General features: G+C 42.6%; 1 protein-coding gene across 2 annotated transcripts in view; it reads right to left on the minus strand.

Moving 5' to 3' along the window:
* Positions 1-22,639, minus strand: part of GPC4 (glypican 4) — a 78,500-nt gene that overhangs the window by 2,325 nt on the left and 53,536 nt on the right. For both annotated transcript variants that reach the window (XM_077309415.1, XM_077309416.1), the window contains exons 4-7: positions 10,294-10,459; positions 4,372-4,502; positions 3,490-3,636; positions 1,546-1,682 (exon numbers count right to left, since the gene is read on the minus strand). In XM_077309415.1, coding sequence (XP_077165530.1) covers positions 1,546-1,682; positions 3,490-3,636; positions 4,372-4,502; positions 10,294-10,459 — 581 coding nt within the window. The remainder of the gene's footprint in view (positions 1-1,545; positions 1,683-3,489; positions 3,637-4,371; positions 4,503-10,293; positions 10,460-22,639) is intronic.

Genomic DNA, 22,639 nt, shown 5'->3' on the forward strand with positions numbered 1-22,639 from the left:
AACATAATATAGACAGACCTTCAGCACCATGCTGATTAGAACTAGAGCAGGGGTAGTCAACCTGTGGTCCTCCAGATGTCCATGGACTACAATTCCCATGAGCTCCTACCAGCATTTGCTGTCAGGGGCTCATGGAAATTGTAGTCCATAGACATCTGGAGGACCACAGGTTGACTACCCCTGGACTAGAGGACTCTTCATATGTGCATTTCAATGGCGCAAGGCTTTTCAATTAGTCAACCAGTTTCAATAACCAAAACTGCTAACTCCAGTTTCTGATAACAGACAGCTGGTTACATGAACAGAATTGTTTCATGTTCTATTAATCATACATGGTTTTCTGCTGGAAACAAGGGTGCAAATGGCCGATGCTTCATCTAGCTTTCTCTGACTTGGCCTGTCAATGGTGCGGTGGGGAAAGTCTGTGGCTCAGGGGCAGAGCATCTGCTTTGCATACGACAGTTCCAAGTTCAATCCCTAGCACCTCCAGTTAAAAAGGATGTAAGTGATGTGAAAGACTCTCTGTCTGAGAACTCAGAGAGTCACTGCCAGTGGGAGTAGACAATACTGACCTTGGAAGACCAATGGTCTGATCCAATAAAAGGCAGTTTTGCTGATCCTTGCTATGCAGAAGCAGATTCATTTTGTGGGTTTTTCTGACCAATAAAGGCCAACTCCAGTGAGTCACTGAACAGGGGCCAGCAACTAGGGGGGTCTTGTGGTAAATCGAACCTTTTGAAGATTCCTACCAGGGAATGTTAGGTGCTAGTGGATCCAGGTGGGCTAAGAGAAGATGCTCTGGGAGGCTTAAAAGACTCTGCATAATGTGCAAAAAAGATCCTCAATTGCAACCTGTATTTATATAGTTTAACTGAAATAAACTATAAACTTTACTATGAATTTGTACCAGATTCTTGCATTTTATGTTGGGATGGGGAGAAATGTTCAAAAGTTTTCAAAGAGTTTGAAAACTCCCAGTTTAAAACAACACGACTAGCCAGCCAGCCAGCCAGCCAGGAGACATGGCCCTGGGCCCATGGTGGGCTGCCTCCCAGCAATTCTCTTCCAAAATTAATTGCTGACCAGAGCTATAGGTAACCCTCAGGTACACGACTTCCCCATTGCTTTGGCAAAGTACTCTGCCCCACAGATGGATCCACTTTTCTTCCACTCTGAATTTACAATTACCCTACACAATTCAAACAGCAATCAAGTTGTATGTGTGTCGTTGTGGAGGTAAAAGAGGCTACTTGTGTTATATCCCATGCAGCAATCCCTAGCAACAAGCTTCTTGCATAACTTATGTCTCCTGCCACCCATGGGATGGCAGAGAACCCAGAATCCAACTTGTGGACTCCATGCATGAAGTCACCTCCTGCTGGCTGTTGCCAGTGGCCAGAAAGAGGTAATGGTCTACTGGAAAATAAAAACTATGCAATCCCTGACTCAGTGAAAACATCAGGCATCCAGATGTTGGGCAGCCTGAAACTGGACACGCTGAAAGACGTCAGAGAATAAGAAGGTGCAAGAGGAATTCTCCCAAACCTGCTTTTGTCGCTTCCATTCCAACACTCCTCTTCGTTGACATTGCCAGCGGCCATCTTATCATCATTACAGATGTTGCCAGGAAGAGAGGACCAGAACTTCTTTGCTTGCTTCAATTTTTCCTTCACATCTGTCACCTATTTTTTTTTAAATATACATAAACAAAAATATCATAACCCAGACATCTTTTTATTTGCTTAACTAACTTTTCTCTGGCTTCTTTTATCTTGTACTGTAGAGGTGATTTAGTGGTATGTTCAGCAGACAAAAAAATTTCCTTCTACAACGCATTGCCTACTTAGGAAAGTCACCACGAGGAGATGAAATAGTTCTGTATTTTAAGTTTATTAGCACCCATTTCAGCCAGTCAACAGTGCCAGGAATCTGGCCCTACAACAGAATGGAATTATACCAAGCAGATTCAGTTCAGTTTTCCAAATCAAGACCTCTTAAGGGTTACTTAGCTGTCTCCCTTGTGGATGTTGTTTAACATCTTCATGTGCCCTCTAGGACAGCTGGTCCAGAGTTACAGGTTGGGTTGCCATCAATATGCAGATGACACCCAGCTCTATCTCTTCATGGACAGACACCCAGACTCCCCACTTGGATACATTTGCTAGATGTTTGGAAGCTGGTGCTGGAAGGTTAGAGTAGAGTTGCCTGAAACTCAACCCCTCCAAAATGGAGATCCTGTGGCAGAGTAGGAAAGGGGCAGGATACGAAGTGCGTCTCCCTACCTTTGTGGGGGCACAACTTAATATCTCACCCACTGCAAAGAATTTGGGAGTGCTCCTGAATGCACTCCTTACAATGGAGGCACAGGTCATAAAGGATAGCTCACACAGTGTTTTGTCATCTTCGCCAAGCAAGACTACTAGCACCCTACCTGCCCCCAGACTGCCTGTTCACAGTGAACCATGCGACAGTCACTTCTAGACTTGACTTCTGTAACTCGCTCTATGCTGGCCTATCCTTGTTGTTGACCTGGTGCAAAATGCAGCTGCTAGGGCCCTATTCCAACTTGGACAGCCGGACACATTCTACCCCCCAGGCTGTTTCACAAATATATAAAAGAACCATGGATCGATAAGGATGTGGAAACATACTTATATTGTAAATTCTTGTAAGTTGGCATATAGGTTTATACTGCAGCCAAACTCCCATGCTAGGGCATGGCTAAATGTAAAAACTGTAAGCAGTTTAAACATGAATTCACTGGAAAGATGAACCTCATCTTCCTAGGTGTAATGACCTACTTGAAAAAAAAATTGTGAAAATTACTGAGAATTTATGCAAAATGCTTTGAACAATGAAAGTGCTGTACTGAAATGCTGTACTGTTATTTTGCATAGTGGATTTAGTTAGGTTTCTTTTGTCTGATATGGCCAAAAGATGGGCTGTCATGACAGAGAGAACCTGGGTGAGAGAGCCATTCACACTTATAGAACTTCAGCATTATTGAGACTACACTTAATTTTTTAAAATAGATGTTCTGTTATGCACTTGGTTTTTGCTCCAGTTTGGCTTCTTATCTCCCTTTTCCCTTACACACAATAGCATTTGCAGCTCTCCCTTTCTTCCCCATTTTTTAATTTTACTGTAAAACTGGTCCAAAAAACAAAGGTAAACAAAAAAAAAAGTAAAACCAAGAACAAAGGTAAAACCAAGAAAGAAAAAACAGGCAGATGTCACTGCATATAAGAGGGGAAACTGATGTAAGCTGTAAGAAGCCAAGGTGGAGCAAAAACCTGGTAAAGGCAAAAAATGCCATTCTTCAAAAACTTCTGTATACTAGACTGAGTAAGAAATAATTCAGGATATATATTTAATTCCCATCGCCAGACTTTTCTAACTTTACAAGACACCTTTGACTTGTAACTATTGGTGCTCAATACTGGATTCTCAGATTTTTTTCTTGTCCTCATCATAAGTTTGTACACTCACCAGTCGATCTAAGCTTGTGCCGGCTGCCGTTGTTGGTCGTTCCTCTGGGTTGTAGGGTCTGAAACGAGCACTGAAGCTACTTTCTGAGATAGAGCGAGATGCCCGACTTTGTGAGAGCATTTTGGGCTGCCCGCATCCTTGGAAAACCTAGGTTGATGGGATGCCACAGTTTTAGAAAAGAAATTTTGGAATGCACAATTTAAATCAATTTCTCAGTCCATTTTCACACACTTTAGAGGAATTATGTTATCAGAACCATCCAGCGATGGTTTCTTCAGTAGGGGGTGAACCACCGCCTCTTTAAGCCCCTTGGGGAACTCTCCTGATGTTAAGGAAAGGTTCTCCCTCAAGGGACCCCCTATCCGCTGGTCACCCAATTTGAGTAACCAAGACAGGCAGGGATCTAACGGGCATGTGGTCGCCCTCACTGAGCCTAGCAACTTGTCCAAATCTACCTCTACACCTGCACCAAAGATCAAATTGAGAGTATGTCCAGCCTGATGGGTGGGACCAGCAATAAATTGCAGGAACTCTAGTGTCTCCATGGCAGAGACCAGATCCAGGCCAAGTCCTGGAGTGTCTAATGTGTGTGACTCTCATCAAATTCCCCCCAAACATCTAACAAAATATGATAACAGTGTTACAACTTGCCAGTTCTCTTTCTTACTGCCCACAAGTGACCAGTTACAGGCCTTGGCCTACAGAAAGCAGCCTAATTCCCAGCATTCCTAGTGTGTTTTGCATTTAAAGGTATTAGCATCATTGGTTGGGTGCCCAGGCAAGCAAGTGCCGAGGAAACATTTTCTAGCTGCGGATATTCATGCAGTGGCACTGACAACCTGTGTTGTCTTCAATTCTTTGTGCATCACTCCCTTGCTGTACCTTCTGAGACACCTGCATGCTGTTCTCTTGCATGTTCATGATAGCATCAGAGATCTTCACATCAATTGGGTCCATGACTGACTCTATGTTGAAGGGACCCTCCAGCCTCTCAGCCACCATCAGCATGGAGTCTATACAGAAAATGAGAGGAAGATATTTTAGTGCTCAAACTCCAGTGAAGTAAACAGCACATGTTCAAACAAGCATTAACAATTCTTTCAATTCAAGCATTAACAAAGTCCTCTTTGCAATTTTGGAACCTCTGCTCACTGAAGCCTTTATTCCAGCAGTCCTCAACCTTTTCTTCGCTGCGATCCCAACTTCAGTGGTGGGTGGTACAGCAGCGGCAACGCATGTGGATGGCGCGTGCATGTGCACAACAATAAAGGGGGCATGGAGGCAGCCATTGCCATGGCTCTGCCACCTCCACCCACTGCTGCCACAACCTACTGCTACCTGTGGCGACAGCAGGCAACACGGCAACCCCGGGGAAGGGGCCAAGTGACCCAAGGTTGAGAACTGCTGCTCTATTCAAAACATCTCCAGACGGAAGGAGTCCATCAACATGCCTTTCAATACCCAGCTCCCCAAGGATGGCCATGCATTCTCTGATGTTGTTACATAGTCACTTCCTTGCCTAGATTTTTTCCCAAGAGTCTTTGGGGAGAAGAAGACAAGTGTGGCCTTCTTCCACCCCATTTACCCCATCTTTCTATCCAACCTCTTCTGCTGTCTGGCAAGGAGTGGTGACAAAAGGTTCAGATAAATCAACTGGTTGTCCATTCTCCTGACTCCATTTTCCATGGAAAGGAGCTAAGCCCATTATATTTCACATAGCTCATACTGAAAGAAACATCTTGTGAGCTATCAAACAATGTTTTTCTCCAGCTCATCATGCCATGTGGGTTGGGTCTGCTGCTTACCCTCTTCAATGCAGCACAGAAAAACCCATCTCAATGGTCATGGGAAAGTCTCCATATCGCCTGTCCTTTCCAGTCTCTGCTTTTCTTTTGCTACAGTCCTACCAAAGCTATAGCCAGTGAGCTAGGCCAGGGGTAGTCAACCTGTGGTCCTCCAGATTTCTATGGACTACAATTCCCATGAGCCCCTGACAGCAAATGCTAGCAGAGGCTCATGGGAATTGTAGTCCATGGGCATCTGGAGGACCACAGGTTGACTACCACTGAGCTAGGTATTTTGCAGTCATACAAACAGGTGTTGGTAGAAGTAGGCTATTGACATCACGGATGAACTTCAGCACCTGCTTTCTCTGCCAACTGTGCTGTGCTCTTCCACACGGCAGACCCTTGGAAGGAACCAGTAGAGCAGGGGTAGTCAAACTGCGGCCCTCCAGATGTCCATGGACTACAATTCCCATGAGCCCCCTGCCAGCGAATGCTGGCAGGGGGCTCATGGGAATTGTAGTCCATGAACATCTGGAGGGCCGCAGTTTGACTACCCCTGCAATAGAGAGATATCCTGTGATTTCAGAAGGAAAATGCTGGGCTGCTGCTTCTGATATAGCATTCCGCCTTACCACTGACACTTCTACCCACCTCTGTGGGTGTCCTGTCCTGTTTCTGTTATTCTACATTTCCTTCCCTTCCTGAATTCTAAGCCTGGGGGAAAGATTCCAGACTCTTCAAACTGCACCCTTCCCTGAAATTTTACAATCAGAACCAATTATCTAAAATAAATAAGACCACATGCTTGTACATATTTATCCATCCTATCTTACTATTTTTCTTGTTTTTTGGTTTCTTAAAAAAAATACCTAGCCTAATGCACAAACACCTCCTTTAATCTCTTACTGTCTGTGGACAAATTTGTATCCTGTCCTGGAAGGTTCAGGACTGGCAACATCCAGAAATTACCCTCCGGCCTTTTAAAGTGTTAAGCAAGTCCTCTGGGCCTTTGTGTCAGGCTGGTAATTAGAAGGCTGCCCGCCCACTCTCCCAAATGACTGGCAAGGAAAAGATGCCTTAGGCCCTATAAAAAACAGGCATTGCATGAGAGCAAGCCACTCTTTTGAGATGGCCTAGCAAGCTACAAACCCTATTGGAAGCTAGAGGAAGCAACCTGAGTGCAAATGTACACTGTGTGCCAGCTCAAGAATGGCTGCAAAGAGACCCCTGTTCAATGCGGAGCATGTCAAAGAACAAGTCTAGCACGATGCAGTCTGAGACGGTGGCGCGGCTGGCTCAGCTTTCAGTCTTCTGAGTAATGATTGTGACTGTGAATATGCCTCAATGAATTGGGGAAGAGGAGGAGGAGAATGCTTTGATGTGCCAGCAAAATGGAAGAATTTGCAAAGAAGTGGAGCGTGACTTAGATGGACATTCAGAACGGCCTTGGTGCTCCAGGGAGGGTTTGGGGAGTTTTATAAAAGGCCATGCCGAATGTAGTCAAGAAGCAACTTACATTTTTAAAAATCCTGCCTCACTTAACAAGGAAACTTTTCTTGTATTTTGTTTTGTAAGGGGGGAATATAGTCATTGTTCTGGAGAACAGGAAAAGCTTCCTATTGATAATATGTTTTCACAAAATACTGGGACCAGACATATTTTATCTGGTATCTCCCTGCAGCCACTGAGCTGGCTGAGCCATTCACAAGCTCCTGGGAATGCTGTGTGAATTGGGACTTTTGTTGCTTGCAATACCATGGCATCGCACCAACAGCCAAGGAATGCAAGCCTGACTGAAGGGAGGGAGGGAGAGGGAGAGAGAGAGGCTTCCAGAGCGGAGTATTGAAGATAAGCCAATCCACTGTTTGCTTCAGAGAATAAACTTAGTTGAAACCTCTTCAATGGCGGCAGACACCAGTACAGGAGCGTAGAGAAGAACTCATACTCGACAGCCCAAATAACAAAACCCAATTTGCAATTCATTCATTCCAGATTTTTTGCTTAACAAAAATGAAGACCAAAGAGGGACAGGGAAGAAGAGCACATCCTTGTTGCAAATCATGAGAAACCGTCGATCCTCCTTGGCCACAGCTCTTGACATTTAACAGGCTGATCCAAGTATATTAAGGTGACCAGATTGTCCCACTTTTGGAGGGACATCTGGGGGCACCTGGCAAATTGTACTTATGTTGAAATTAAAAAATATATATATTACTATACTATTTTTGCGTTCTATGCATTCTATGAAACTTTTTGTTGCTCCCTAGAGACCATATTGGAGGATATTGTCCATGGGGCAATATGGGTGGGTCGGACACGACTTCGCACCTAACAACAACAACATAGACCAAATTTTTAATCAATGGTCAGTGGTGTCCCGCTTTACAAATGTTAAAATCTGGTCACCTTAAAGTATATGGCAACACTGCTGCTCTGGAAGGTTTACTAAACTGAGGAGGCAGATGGGTGAGGGAAGAGAAAATGCTCCCGGCCTCAGGTTACAACTGCTTGTGCTACTACCTGTGTGTTTATAGGAGGGAATTGTATATTCCACACACAACCCTCCTCCAATCATCAAGATCTTCTCCTTGTCTTGTTTAAGGAAGTCTATTGAGAAAGTGGTCCCAAACTGAGCATTCTTGGCTATGGAATGGGCTCCCATGAAGACTGGGCAAGTTCCTTTTCATCTGATATTTAGTAAAAAATATTAACTGTTGCAGCAGATGTTCTGTGAATGTATGGAGCTTGCAAAGCTGCCTTATCCCAGCTCCGATGTACCCAAAGGTACATCTGTCAGCCCTGACGGGCAGTGATTTTCCAGAATCTCAGGCAGAGAATCTCCCAGACTTGCTACCTGGGATACTTTATCTGGAGATGGTATGGATTAAAGATGGGTCTTCCTGCATTCAGAGCATGTGCTCTGCCACTAAGTGACTGGCCTTTCCCCATTATGTTAACCACATTGGCAGAACCAAGCATTGGCAGAACCAAGCATGCTTAATTTTGCAGTGTTTATATGACAGGGGTGCATGGCGAAGACTTTCCTATAGAATTGCCGAGGGTCGGACATGACTGAACAGAATGTAATTCTTAGCACAGAATGTTTACCATGACCCAAAATGCAGAGGGTAATGCAAACCCTGCCCTTCCATCCATGCTGGCTGTTCATTGACCTTCAACCCCTTCTCTCCTAAAAGGAGGTTGCAACACCCTAAAGCATCCTTTCTCAACATTTTTACCATTGAGAAACCCTTGAAACATTCTTCAGGCTTCAAGAAACCCCAGAAAAGGCATGATCATGCAGAATATGGTTGGGAAGCATAGCTGTGTACATACCCAATTGGGGCCCCTCCTTTTTCCCACCCCCTCCAGGACTATCATTTGCCATTTTGGGAGGGGTGGTGGTGGTTGACATTATCATATATGGTCATATCATTGATAAATGTTTAACAAATTAAAAAAGGTATTTAAAATTAATTAACCCCCAACCATTCAGGAAGCCTTCCAAGGCCATCAAGAAATCCTGGGTTTCACGAAACCCTCGTTGAGATAGCCTGCCCTAAAGTTCAGAGTCAGTGTGGGGATCTTGCCACTTTTAGGAACAAAGCTCTTATATGTGCAGAGTCAGCTGCTCCCCCTCATCACAAGCTCAGGAGAGTTACACCTCCTTGGTGCCTTTCCCCCATGTGGATGTTCCTGGTTACTCTTCTCATTTTCCCTCTTGAGACATTGTGTGGGCTTGCACTGCCTCCTGCAATTAGAAGATTTTCCTGTTTGATCTGATCCCCTGGCAACTTGCATAATAGTAGCCAGAGCACAAGAAGGTCATAAGCTTGCCAATTCACACATGAAATGTCAGTAACATGTTACATGGACGGCTTGAGAGAGAGACAAAGAAAGTACACCAGGTCATAAGAAAAACATTATGATCTGTTCACCAAGATGTGAATCCTACACACCAGAGATGAAGACATGAGTGGCTAGCTGGTATACTGTTCAGAGACTTCCCCCAAAAAACCTGAAAATGGTCATTCCGTGAAAGCAATAAGGTTGAAGCATAACACATACACAGTCATTTTCAAAGCTCCGTAGAACAAATTTCCCTGAGGGAGCTACACAATCTCTCTTGGCTTCTTCCCCAGGAAGAGTTCAGCCATTTGATTCCTGTTGAAGAAATTCCTACTGCCACTCTGCATGATAGTAGAAAGATTCAAATAACCTCAACAAGTAACAGTATAATGTTTTGTAATTAGGGCTCCAGAACCTGCTCCCTGAAAAGGACTGCTTTTTCCTGACTATTGACAATGTTGGCTTTGTGTCTAGCCAAGAAAACAGGAGCTCTAAAGGACAGGTTTAACTGACTGTTCCCCTCAGGAACTATGAGTTGTGTTGTTTGGCAAACTTGTATGTAAAGAAGCCTTTAGTCCCTTCAGATAAATGTACATTATAGGCCTTCAGTCCTCTCGCAGAACTATAATTCCCATGATTCTTTGTGGGAAAGCAAAGAGGGTTGAACTCTAAAAATGTGAATTACAAGCAAACCTGCTAAAGGGAGATGCCCTGGTTTAGTGGTATAGCACTTGCTTTCCCCCTGAAGATTCCCAGTTCAATTCCTACTTCGGATGTAGAAGGTCCCTGCTTCAAGCCCCAGCATCCCCTATGGATCTCAGGTGACAATCTTGGTCTGCTAGAAATCTGATGCCAATCAGAGCAGAAAATAGGTGGATGAACAATCTGACTCTGTTATGAGGCAGCTGTAAATGTTCAACCCTTCATTAAAGAGAGAGATGCAACCATAATCCTAGGTTTGCAACTGTTTTCCCTTTTGGAAATCTTATCCCTCCAGCTATGCTGTGCTTTGGCAATTATACACATACACATCCCTAAATGATAAACTCAATTTTATTGCAACAGGCAGAACAAAACCAAGACAGAGATCTCTGTGATGTCCATCTTCTTTTTCCCTCTTAGCCACATGCAATGAGTGGGCTCTAGGCAGACTCCCACACTCACTCACCTATAAAATTGTTCCACTCTGTGTCCAGTTCTCCTTGGTTGGCCAGGCAGCCTCTCATGACATTGAAGCAGTAGTTATAGCATGGCTTCACAGCAACGAAGCCATGGCAGTAGGGACAATACATCATCTTCAGCAACGCTTGTGCCCCCTGGGGTGTTGGGTTAACCTTTGAGAAGAGCAAAACAAGGAAGTATGAGAAGAGAATCACACATAGCCTGAATTAATCCTCAAATAGACAAGGATCTCTATGTATATAGTCAAAGTTTCTAGGTTTTTCATGCATTCACACAAGCATAATTTCCAGAAAAATGTAAGTCACATAGCAAACCATAGACAATACACTCTCATCAGGAAGACTCACTGAGTCATAACAGAGCTAGCAGCATTTTTGGATCCTGAGTATCAGGCAAAATTACTCACATTTAAAACAACAAATATATCACTGAATATATGCTGCACGTGTTGATACAGAATACATAGTCAAACATAGGGTCATGGCTTCCTTGATTGAGTCAATCCATTTCACGTTAGGTCTTCCTCTTTTCCTGTTGCTTTCCACTTTTCCTAGTGTTACTTTCTTTTCCAATGAGCCTTGTGGATTGTGACCAAAGTACAATAGCCTCAGTTTAGTCATTTTAGCTTCTAGGGAAAGTTCAGGCTTGATTTGTCTTTTTGGTGGCGTCTGGTATTTGTAAAACTTTTCCGTCACATTTCAAGTGAATCAACTTTCTTCCTGTCAGCTTTGTTGTCCAGCTTTCACACCATACTAATTAACGAGGAATACTATGGCATGAATTATCTTTATCTTAATCACCAGCAACACATCCTTACACTTATATTTTGAAGCTCCTCTACAATTGGCCTTTCCAGTCTGAACCTTTTCTGACTTCTTGGTTACATTGCCCCTTTGGGTTGGAAATTATCTGTAATGATTTCAATGTCCATCTTCAAACTTATGCAATTCCTCAGTAGTCATTACTTTTGTATTCTGGATGTTGAACTGTAATCTTGCTTTGGCCCTTTCTACTTTAACCTTCACCAGTAGTTTCAAGTCATCACTGTTTTTTTGCCACATGGTGCCATATGCATATTTCAAACTGTTAATGTTCCTTCCACCAATTGTCATTCTACTTTCATCTAAATATAAACCAGTTTTCCTTATATGTACTGCAGATAGATTGAACAGAAAGGGAGATAAAATACACACCTTGTCTGACCCTTCCTCCTGCTGGAAACAATCATCTTCTGTCTTAACGGAATATAGGTTGTGCATCGAAACAATTCTATGGCACATTCTTTTCTTTTAAAACCAGCCATAGCTTTCATGACTCACACTAAGAAACTTATAAAACACAAGCCGGTTTTCTTCTGAAATTCTCTTGTATATTCCAATAGCCAATGTAAATTTACATAGTGTTTCTTTCTTTTCTAAATCCAGCGTGAACATCTGGCTTTTCTCATTCCATACATGGTGACAGTCCTTGCTGTGAGATTTTTAGCATCACTTTACTCACATGAGAAATTAATGGTCCAATAGTAGCTGCAACCTTTGAGACCTCCTTTTTAGGGGAATTATAATGCAGATTGCATATTTCCAGTCTGTGGGACATTACCCCCCCCCCAATATTTGTTAGCATATTTTTGTTAAAATCTGTTTCTGCGGCTTGAAATATCCCTATTGATATCCTATCTGTTTTTAGGGATTTCTTTCTCCCAACTGCTTTGAGTGCAGCTTTCACTTCACTTTCTTAAATTGTAGGTTCTTCTTCAAAAGATGCTTCCTGGAAGAAATCTGTCATCCTTTCATCTCTTTTGTGCTATAATGTATTGTTCCCTTTTAAAATTATTTTTGTCTTGTTCAGTTAATGCATTTCTATGTTGATCTTTCAGCATGCCAAACTGTACTTTAAATTTCTTCCTGATTTCTTGGATTTTGTGTGTGTTGGGGGGGGGGGGAATAGCCTGAACTTTCTTTTTGTTATCTTTTATTTCTTTACAATAGTCATTCTTGTAATAGTTCTCTGTCTCTATGTGCAAGTTGCTAGATTTCTGCATTGAGACTTCTGATTCTACTCCTTTCAACTTCTACTTTTGCTTCTCATTTATCTTTAGTAATCTGAAGTGTTTCCCCAGTCACTCATCAAGACTTTTCATTACTTTTGGTTAGAGGAATAATCTTCATACATTCTTCTTTAATAATATCTCTGATTTCAACCCATAGTTCTTCTAGTTCACTTTCACTTGAACTTTGTAATGCAAATTTATTCTTTACTTGGTCTTCAGACTCTTTGGGAAAGTAGTTTAGATTGTATTTTGGCACTATGAATGTTCTCATGTTTTTCTTCAGCTTCATTTAATTTTCAATATTAACAATTCATGATCTATACAACAATCAGCTCCTGGCCTTGTTTTTAGCAGAGAGTTTCCATCTTCAGCTTCTGATTATGCAATCTTTCTGATTTCTGTATTGGCCATCCAGAGATGTCCATACACACAGCTGTCTGTTTGGCTGCCTGGAACATGTGTATGCAAGGAACAAATTGTCGTCTTTACAGAATTTTATGAGTCCCTCTCCTGCAACTTAATTATACTTGGCAAGTCACTGGGTGACCTGGTTGACAACTAGAATGACCACCCGTCAGCCACCACTGATGAGATTGCTCTGCAATGTCCTCTACACCCCCACCTTCAGTCAGCCTCCTGGTATACTACGGAACTGCACAAGAAAAAGCAGGAACTAAAATCCTTAGAGCAAGTTTGGAGGAAGACTCGTGACAAGGTGACAAGAACATCTCATAGGATGCTATTGTGACTCCAAGCTCATGCCCACCACAATTGTTTAGAGCAGGGGTAGTCAAACTGCGGCCCTCCAGATGTCCATGGACTACAATTCCCAGGAGCCCCCTGCCAGCGAACGCCGGCAGGGAGCTCCTGGGAATTGTAGTCCATGGACATCTGGAGGGCCGCAGTTTGACTACCCCTGGTTTAGAGTAATCAGGTCACTTACTGCCCTCGAAGGGTATCCAAAGGGAACTGGACATAAGCTACTTAGCTGGATCAGTCTTCGGAGTGGGAAAGGTTTCGCAATAATTTTCAAGTAATTTAATTGACTGGCTTATTGTATACTGTTTATAAACTGTTGTTATAACTGTACTATGATACAGCTGTGCTGAGAGAGGTGGCTCTATAAATGCAGTACTTTAAATCAAAAATGTTGTTTAGGTGTGAGAGCAGCGTCTTCCTGAACATTTGCACAAAAGCTTTCATTTTCTTCCTCTTCAGCACCTCTAGTTGAGGTAGAAACCTTAACGATGGTTATGTTGATCAGCCTTCCATGAAGTGTGATTGATATTATTTGGTCAGACATTGCACCATAGCCCCTGGCTGCTTGTATTACGTTGCACCACAGAGAAAATTTGTTTCTGCCATATTTGTCATTTTCTAAATAAAATACTGCAATTTTCTCACTGAATATGCCCTAATATAGTCCACTTGAGTTTACTCGCTCCCAGGATTACAATGCTAAATGTTCAATTTCTCATTTTACGAATTCAAGTTTAACTTGATTCATTCTTCTCACATTTCATAATCCGATCATATGTGTCCAACAGCTTTGGACTTTCCATTCACATCAACAACTGAACATCTTGGCTTTAATCCAAATGCATCACTAAGAATACCACTACTCATACTTGTCCCTTGCTCTTCCGCAGAAGCTAAATGAGTGCTATCTGACCTGGAATGTCTGCCAGCACTATATTTTGTTTTGTTTTGGATTGTTTCATCACAGAGTTTTCAAGGTAAGAGGTGATGAGATGTCATTTATCATTGACTTCTTCTGCATAATAGTAGCTAGGGTTAGTTGAAATGTCACTACCATTCTCTATGATAGATTGTCTACCAGTGTCACCTTCCACCTGCTGCACAGTAGCTATCCTTTAAGGATTCCTCCACCCACACCCCCATTGGACTTGTCTGTCCTCTTCTGATGTGGCCGCTGATCCCTGAAAGAGGTCTAGTGTCTGAGCTGTGACTATTCCACCTTGAGTGACACTGCTAGGTACTGCTCTCAGCCTCATTGACACACACGAGCCCTTATCCTCTGTATAGCCTTCAGCATACAAGCATGTTTTCTTTTTTAAAGGAAAATACAGAAATTGAAGACTCCGTAAGACATTCTGTGCTTTTGAGAAGCAAGACACACAGACATTTTAGGTTGTTTTCGCCCCGAATACCCAGCAACATCCCCTACCTTAGGGTTCATCTCAGTCGCACTTATGAGGGTGTATTGGCTTTCCATGAGTAATATTAATTAATTAATTAATTAAAGATTAATGGTAAAGGTATCCCCTGTGCAAGCACAGAGTCATGTCTGACCCTTGGGGTGACGCCCTCTAGCGTTTTCATGGCAGACTCAATACGGGGTGGTTTGCCAGTGCCTTCCCCAGTCATTACCGTTTACCCCCCAGCAAGCTGGGTACTCATTTTACCGACCTCGGAAGGATGGAAGGCTGAGTCAACCTTGAGCCGGCTGCTGGGATTGAACTCCCAGCCTTATGGGCAAAGCTTTCAGACGGCTGCCTTACCACTCTGCGCCACAAGAGTAGTAAGGAAATAAAGACAGGAAGAGGAAAGGCTGAATGAGACAAAGCTATTTAAAACATGGCTGTGCCAAATATTCTCCCATTTTTATTTTTTTTACTGGAAGCTATATTGGTGGATAGTTCTCAACCCTCCTCAAGTGTAAAATGTTTACCTTTTTATCATCAAGTGCCATTGATTAATGTTAATCTGGTACATTTTTGGTTCTGAATTAGTCTAGTTACCAAATTAACATTTTACTTAACTGTTGCTGCTTTGGCACCAATATTCTCTTCCTGTTACTTTTTCCAGCCATTGCACCAGATGATGTCACAACTCTATGTAGCCACTCAGGACTGCCAATATGATGACATCACTGGGTTAGGAAAATGCTCCTTGGACAGGCCACTACTTTTGACCCCTTTCAAAGCAATCACACACACCCCCCAAAAAAAATGATGAAAGGGAGAGGGGAAATGTGTTTCAATGCTGCCAGAAATGTACATGGAATGTGGAACAAAATCTTTTCGGCTCAAGCCTAATTTTGAATGACACATCATTTGTGCCATATGTTCTTCATTAAACAGAAATTTCTGAATTGCAAAGTATCAAGTTGCACTCCTCCCTGAGTCACTTTGGGATCTGGCTTACATACCCCCTCCCTTAAAAAAAAAATGCCCTCGAGGTTCGGGCAGGAAATGTTCACGTTTGGCAGCAATTTAAACCCGTTGATTTTAATGTCTGTCAAGGGTTCAATAATAGCTTGAATCCCCACCCTACCTTGTGCAATTTTCTGAGAGGAAATAAGGGAGGGGGACAGAATATATAGGAAATAGTTCTCAAAATCAAGAAATTCCAAAAAGGAAAGAAAGACTGCTAAAAAAAAGTCACACCGACTGTCAAAAGGGGGAGGAAAAGGAATGAGAACAGCAAGCTGAATACATTTCACTTATGTATGCCGATTACCTATAATTCACTAAGATTTAATTTGTTGAGACACATACTGGCTTGTGTTTTTAATTAATCTAACTAAATGTAAGGGCAGCCATCACAAGGGCCTAAGAATACTTCCCCAGCAGTTCTCATCTTCTCTCAAACCAGTTCTCAAGTCAAAAGTTTGCTATATCAGAAACCACAGTCAAGACAACTAGCTCCACTTAACATTTTAAAGTAATAAAATTTCTCTATAATTTCCACCCCTGCTTCCAACAGCTGGGGAGGCTTAGCACAGCTAAGAAGCTGACAAGTAACCTAGGAAGTTCTGCAGGCAATTAAAATCTCATATCTTCTGGCCTTAAGCAAACTAGTGTGGTGTTAGAGATGTGCATGCTGGGCTTGGAACAGGGATGTCAGTGTTCCATCCCTTCTTCATTAATCTCAATGACTATTCATGGACTGGTCCATCCATTCTGTCTTAACCATACAGGCCTCTCCACGATCTAAGACTAGGATTTGATGCCCTTTCTTCTGTGCCTGTATTAATTGAGACGACAAAGTCAGTTATGTTCTTGTCAGAAAGCTATTTCTCATATTAGGCAAATATGTTATTATACAGTTTCCATCTACTATGTTTTTTTTCTCCTTTCCTTTTTAAACCAGAGGAAGTAAACAAAATAGCTGAGATACTGTTGTCAGGGTTAAACATTGTTATGATTTAAGGTACCAATTACTTCTCTGAAAATCGCATTACCCTCTTCTAGAACCTCACTAAAATCTTGTCAGTTAGTTTATCTGCATGTAGCCATAAGCCAAGAGCCTCTTGTGGCGCAGAGTGGTAAGGCAGCAGACGTGCAGTCTGAAGCTCTGCCCATGAGGCTGGGAGTTCAATCCCAGCAGCCAGCTCAAGGTTGACTCAGCCTTCCATCCTTCCGAGGTTGGTAAAATGAGTACCCAGCTTGCTGGGGAGTAAATGGTAATGACTGGGGAAGGGAATGGCAAACCACCCCGTATTGAGTCTGCCATGAAAACGCTAGAGGGCGTCACCCCAAGGGTCAGACATGACCTGGTGCTTGCACAAGGGATACCTTTACCTTTACCTTATAAGCCATTACAAAACGAATTCAAATTATGAAAATATAATACAAAATAAACTATACAAATTGGAATAGCCTACTAATCAATTAAAATATTCAGATTATATAAGACAAATTAGAGATTCTAGATATTAGCTCTCTTTTTTAGAGTGCTTAATTTCTTAGCTGCCAGGGCAAACAATGACATTCTATTGGTAACAAAATTAGTTTCTGAGAACAAAAAAGTCAGTTTTTCCTTATCAGATTGACGATTTAAACCATTTAGTAAATTAGAAAGTATTTTTTTACTTGGTTCGGTGTACATATTTATTGAAATGAGACTGGCAAGTACATTGACCAGGGCTTTTTCAGCTGTCGCCCCACCACTCTGTAGAATTCCACGTAACAAGAAGTACATGAGAATGCCACCATCTTAAGAGTCCAGAAAGCATTTTATTTTAAAGTTATGTGAGCAATATCACCTAGAGAAGCTAAAAAATGACTTTCAGTAGAAGAACCCAGAACAAATTCATTTCACACAATGTGGGCCAAACTGGTCATGATGATAGGAGATCTGCAAATGGAATTTCAGCCCAACACAGTATCATTTCCTCCAAGCTCTTTTTAAAATGATGCCAATCACCTGTTTTAGGTAATTTCCCCAAAGAAAAAAAATATAAGCATTTCTTTTCTGATGGTATTAATAACAGCAGGAGAGGGGAGGAGGATCTATGAAGATATCTGGGTCACAAAAATGAGAAGCATATATACTAGATGGGAAATACAATGTGTGCAAATGAGATCTTGGGATGCTTGTGGACTGAGCAGACAGTGTGATGTGTTGGTAAAAAGGGTGAATGCAGTTTTAGGATGAATCAACACCAAAATCATACTCCTGCTGTATACCACATTGGTCAGATCACACCTGGAGTACTGTGTGTAGTTCTGGAAGTCGCACTTCAAAAAGGATGTGGACAAAATTAAGAAGGTGCAGAAGAGAGTAATGAGGATGACCTGGGGACCAAGTCCAATGAGGAACAGCGTTTGAGAGGGGACATGATTGCTCTCTTGAAGTATTTGAAAAATTGTCACTTGGAGGAGAGCAGGAAACAGTTTCTGTTGACAGCAGAAGACAGTACCCACAATAATGGGTTTAAACTATGTGTAGAATGGTACTGGCTAGATATCGGAGGGTGGGATTCAGAATGGAAGGAGATAGGGAGCTCCCCATCACTGGCAATCTTCAAGCAGCAGCTGGACTAATCCTTGTCATGGATGCTTTAGGATAGGGGTTCCCAAAGTGGGCCATACGTCCCCCCGGGGGTGTGTGGAAGGATCCAGGAGGGCAATGAAGAATTCTGAGGCAGTAAGGGGGCAGTGAGGAATTTTGGGGGCAACAGGGGGGCAGTTGTCTTACTCTTAGGGCCAACTGAAGAAAATGACAGCATCAGAAGGTAGGCTGGATGGGAGTGATATTCCTGCTGAGCTCCTTCCCCTCCTCAAACTCTGTCCTTCCCAGGCTCTATCCTGGATCTCTGAATTTTCTAACAGCTGCTCAGTGCACACATAACACTGAACCTTATATAAGCGTTACATCAGAATATGTCCACTATGCACAAAACCAGAGTTTGCTACCATGGTTTGCAAATCACGGTTTGCATTAGTCCATGTTTAATATTTTATGAACAAATAACATTGCCTAATGCCAAATCAGACTACTATTCAATCTAGCTGATTACTGTGACTTGCAGGAGCTCTCTCGGGCCAATCCCAACCAGGATTATGTGCAACCCCCGGTTTACTCCCCAGGTTTAAGCCCCAAAGGGGTTACTCCAAAAGGGAGAGATGTAATTGTTTTAAAATATTTTTAATTAAAATACTCTTTTCACCAGGCTGCTTTTCTCATTTGGGCAGGTTGACTTGCCCCCCCCCCAAGCGGCCAATGATGGGTCCTTTGGGATTTCTGTGGCTGCCTTATTGAATTTACACACAATGGAAAAGGAATGGGCGGAAAGAGTTGAACCTGCTGCACTTCCCCCACTGGTTCCTCCCATTTCTTCCCTCTCAGAATATTTCAGGGGTTACTCCAAGGTCAAAGGTTGAAAAAGGCTGTTCTAGGGTCTTGGGGAAAGAAAGGTCCTTCCCAACACCCTTTGTCTTGAGATCCTTGATCTGGACGTCTCATGGATTGAACTGGGGACCTTCTGCATACATGCCATACTTTTTGCTTGTTGTAAGAATTCACCTTCCCACTCATGCCAAGCAGGACTCAAATTTCTGACAAGAAAATATCCAGTTAAAGAATGTTAGCTTATTTTCAGTTTAAACTTTTGGATTTTTAAAATATATATATATATAAAAAAAAAAAAAATATATATATATATATATATATATATATATATATATATATATATATATATATATATATATATATATATATATATATATATATCTGTGAATACAGTAAAGTTGTTTAAAGGAGGGGAAAGTAAAATTTAAAGAAAGTATGGCCAACAACTTCTTTAAGCTGAATCTTCCCTAGTCAAGATGTTTGGGGACTAAATTACCTCAGTGGTGGTGACAGCATCCTTCCCCAGCAAAAGTTGCCTAGAGACAGTTTGGTCCTTCCTGAAAACATTAAGGCCAAGCTACAGCCCTGCATGGGTCATGCTAGCACTAAGGAGAACTTAGCCTGGTGATTCCCTGGTGAAGAAAGGGCCTCTGAACACCTTTCCAAAGCAACATATAAATGTAACCAAATTCACAACTTGCTTTTTCAAGAGGTTTATAACACCTGGATTCTTAGTATGCAAGTGTTTTCTACACTCAATCTGATCCTTTACAAACCGGATTTGAATGTTTCTTAATCCAGGGTAGGCAAGTGTTCCCCGAAACTCTCTGTCTTTAGGAGGCTGGAAAAGTCTTCTCCTTTGCTCCTTGTCTGTCTGTCTGTCTGTCTGTCTGTCTCTCTCCTTTTTCCCCAGCTGTCTTTCTCCTGAATGAGGACCCCAAATGGCTTTTACAAATGACTTTCACAAAGACAGTATGTATTTTTCCCAGACTAAAATGTGTCCACTGTACAACAACCAAAAAAGAAGTGTAGGCAATATAGTGTGTTTTGAATTTGCAGTAGACCTAACACCAGGAAAGGGATGTGTTCACTGGTGGGGGGTGGGGAGACCCTAGGGATGTGATCTGGGAGTCAAGGGGTGGCAGCCCAAAAAGCATCCTGCATTGGACAGGGGATTGGACTAGATGACCTGCATGGCTCCATCCAATTCTATGATTCTAAGACTTTGAAATAGGCAAAATCACAGGGATGACCCCCTTTTCCTCACCCTTGATTGAGGATCCTCTTCGGCTATTTACATTTTTTAAAACAGCAAGACCCCTGGCTCACGCATCCCTAGCAGTGACATGTAGGCTGGCTCTGAACCAGGTCTGTGGTAAACAAATCTTCCCCCACTGCCCTTAATAGCAGCTGAATTCTCAGTCTACAAAGCCAGCTGAATCTGTTTATACCAGCCTGCTCCCGCCAAAGTATTTTTTAAAAATATGCAATCATCTTAAGAGGATCATCCAAACAATCACTTCCTACATTACACAATTTGTGTTCAATTACAGCCCAATCTTGCCTGCAAGAACAAGGGCCTTTAATCCCTCTCCACACATCATGCTACAAATCATTCCCAAGCGTTCCCAGCAAGACAATGGAAATAGGGATTCAAAACGGACTGCTGAAATCAAGGTATGGAAAACAGACCACGGCCAACATGTAAACATGCTTAAGAAAGGAATCAAATAACCTAATCAAGAGAAATGCTTTCTGCCCCCAAGGCGGGAAAAAAACACTGGATCAAGAGAGTGACGTTCGCAGAACAATTCTGGAGAGATCTGGATCTACAGCAAATACCACATAGGATATGCCAGAGGAAAGAGTAGTTTTGTTCAGTCTTTTCAGAGAATGAAGGATGTAAACCACTGAGTTGTCTTTCCCCTATAAAGTAGTCTGGCTGAAGATTTTCCACAAGGATATTCAAGCATATCCTGGTGTAATGGTTTACGTGTTAGACTATGGATCTGGGAGACCAAAGTTTGAATTCTTAGTCAGGCATAAAAGCTTTCTGGGTGTCCCTGGGCCAGTCACCCTCTCAATCAAAACTACATCAAAGGTTTCCTGCTGTGATAATAAAATGGAGGATGAGAGAAAATGCTATAAGCCCCTTTCGGTCTCCACTAGAGAGGAAAACAGAAAAATCTAAAGAAATAAAGAAGAATGCTTTTCATGTCAAGTTCTTATCTTCTGAAGGGCGTATTCTGCCTTCTCCCATGTAAAAATTCATGTGTCTCAGTTTCAAACTAACCATGGTGCAGTGCTATGATGGCAGACATTAATGTTGTCAAATTTCAAACCCATTTTGCAATCCTGGATAAAAGCAAGTTTATAAAATGTGGTTTGAAATAACTGAGCATTAGAGAATGGACCCAGAAAACTCTTCTATGGGCCAGGCCAGAAGCAATACAATACAAGTGGTGTCCTCGCATTGCTGGGATCTACCCTAGCGTGCAAGCATGTGTATATGTCTATGTGAGAGAGAGATGTTGGTTTCTCTTATTCTTGGTCCCCAGACCAATGAGAACAAGAGATCCCTGACAAGGAGGAAACTAGAAGAGAAGCAGAACGAAGAGCCAGGGTAGAGAATATACAAAGCTGAAGACCAAAACTAGCTCAATATTCTGCTACTGATAGTGGTTCTATGGAAAGTCAGTATCATAGACCACCCTGGTTTTAGGTAGAAGGCGAGTCTTCATCTGAGGAGGAGTAGAAAAACCTGTCTCCAAGACCTGCCTTTGCAGACGCACCCTGTGTGCCTGTGGTGTTTCAGGACCTTCCCAAATGGAACCCAAGTTAGCCCCAGTGCTGCCCTCTGATCCAGGAGGTTCCAGCATGGATCTACCTGCTGCCAGACCCACCAGTCTTCCAAAGGCCTCAAGGATCAAGGAAGGTGAAGGACAGGGATGATGCTTGAACCAGGTGCAGGAGTGGGTGTTTGGCAGCTAGTGGCCTTTCCTCTGCTGAAGGGGAACAAATAAATCATTGTACAATCTGACCCCACTGCTCCTCATGAGTTAAGGAGATGATTCAGCTTGCAGAGATTAGCCTGACATGGGAACAGCTTCACCTGCAGGTGAAATGCCCTCTATAAAACGGCAGTGAGGCTAGGGCCAGTGCAGGATCAATATTTCTCTAGCCTTGCTGATGGCTCCACCAGCTGTCTGGCTTGCTTGAAACTGATTTCTGGATTCTTGTTCCCTGACTTTTGGACTGCTTTCAGACCCTGCCTTTGAAATACGCGCTTTGACCCTGGCCTGCCATCTGACCTTGCATTTGGGTTGCATTACTGGACTCTGGTCTTTGACATTGAACTGTGAACTGAATACCCCTGGCGTGAGACCCTCTGGTTGCTGGGAGTGGCCTCCTCCCTGGTGGCCAGGCCGTTCAGGCAGACAAAGGCCTTTCCCAAGACTAGCTACCTGAGGTTGCACTGAAGCAAAGTAAATGGTTGATCACTGAGCCACAGTCCTTTCTCCAAATGAAGAGTTCAGAGTGCTGGACAGATTCTCACTCCTGCTAACAAGCTCAATGGGCAAGTCTTAGGCTGGACACACTTGCAGTCTGCCCAACCATATATGCTGTCCCGCACTCCTTGAAGGAAAGGCAGAATTAAAAAAGTGGAATAGGGTAATAAATT

Source organism: Paroedura picta, chromosome 13 (assembly GCF_049243985.1).
Source record: "Paroedura picta isolate Pp20150507F chromosome 13, Ppicta_v3.0, whole genome shotgun sequence".
NCBI classification, from domain to species: domain Eukaryota; kingdom Metazoa; phylum Chordata; class Lepidosauria; order Squamata; family Gekkonidae; genus Paroedura; species Paroedura picta.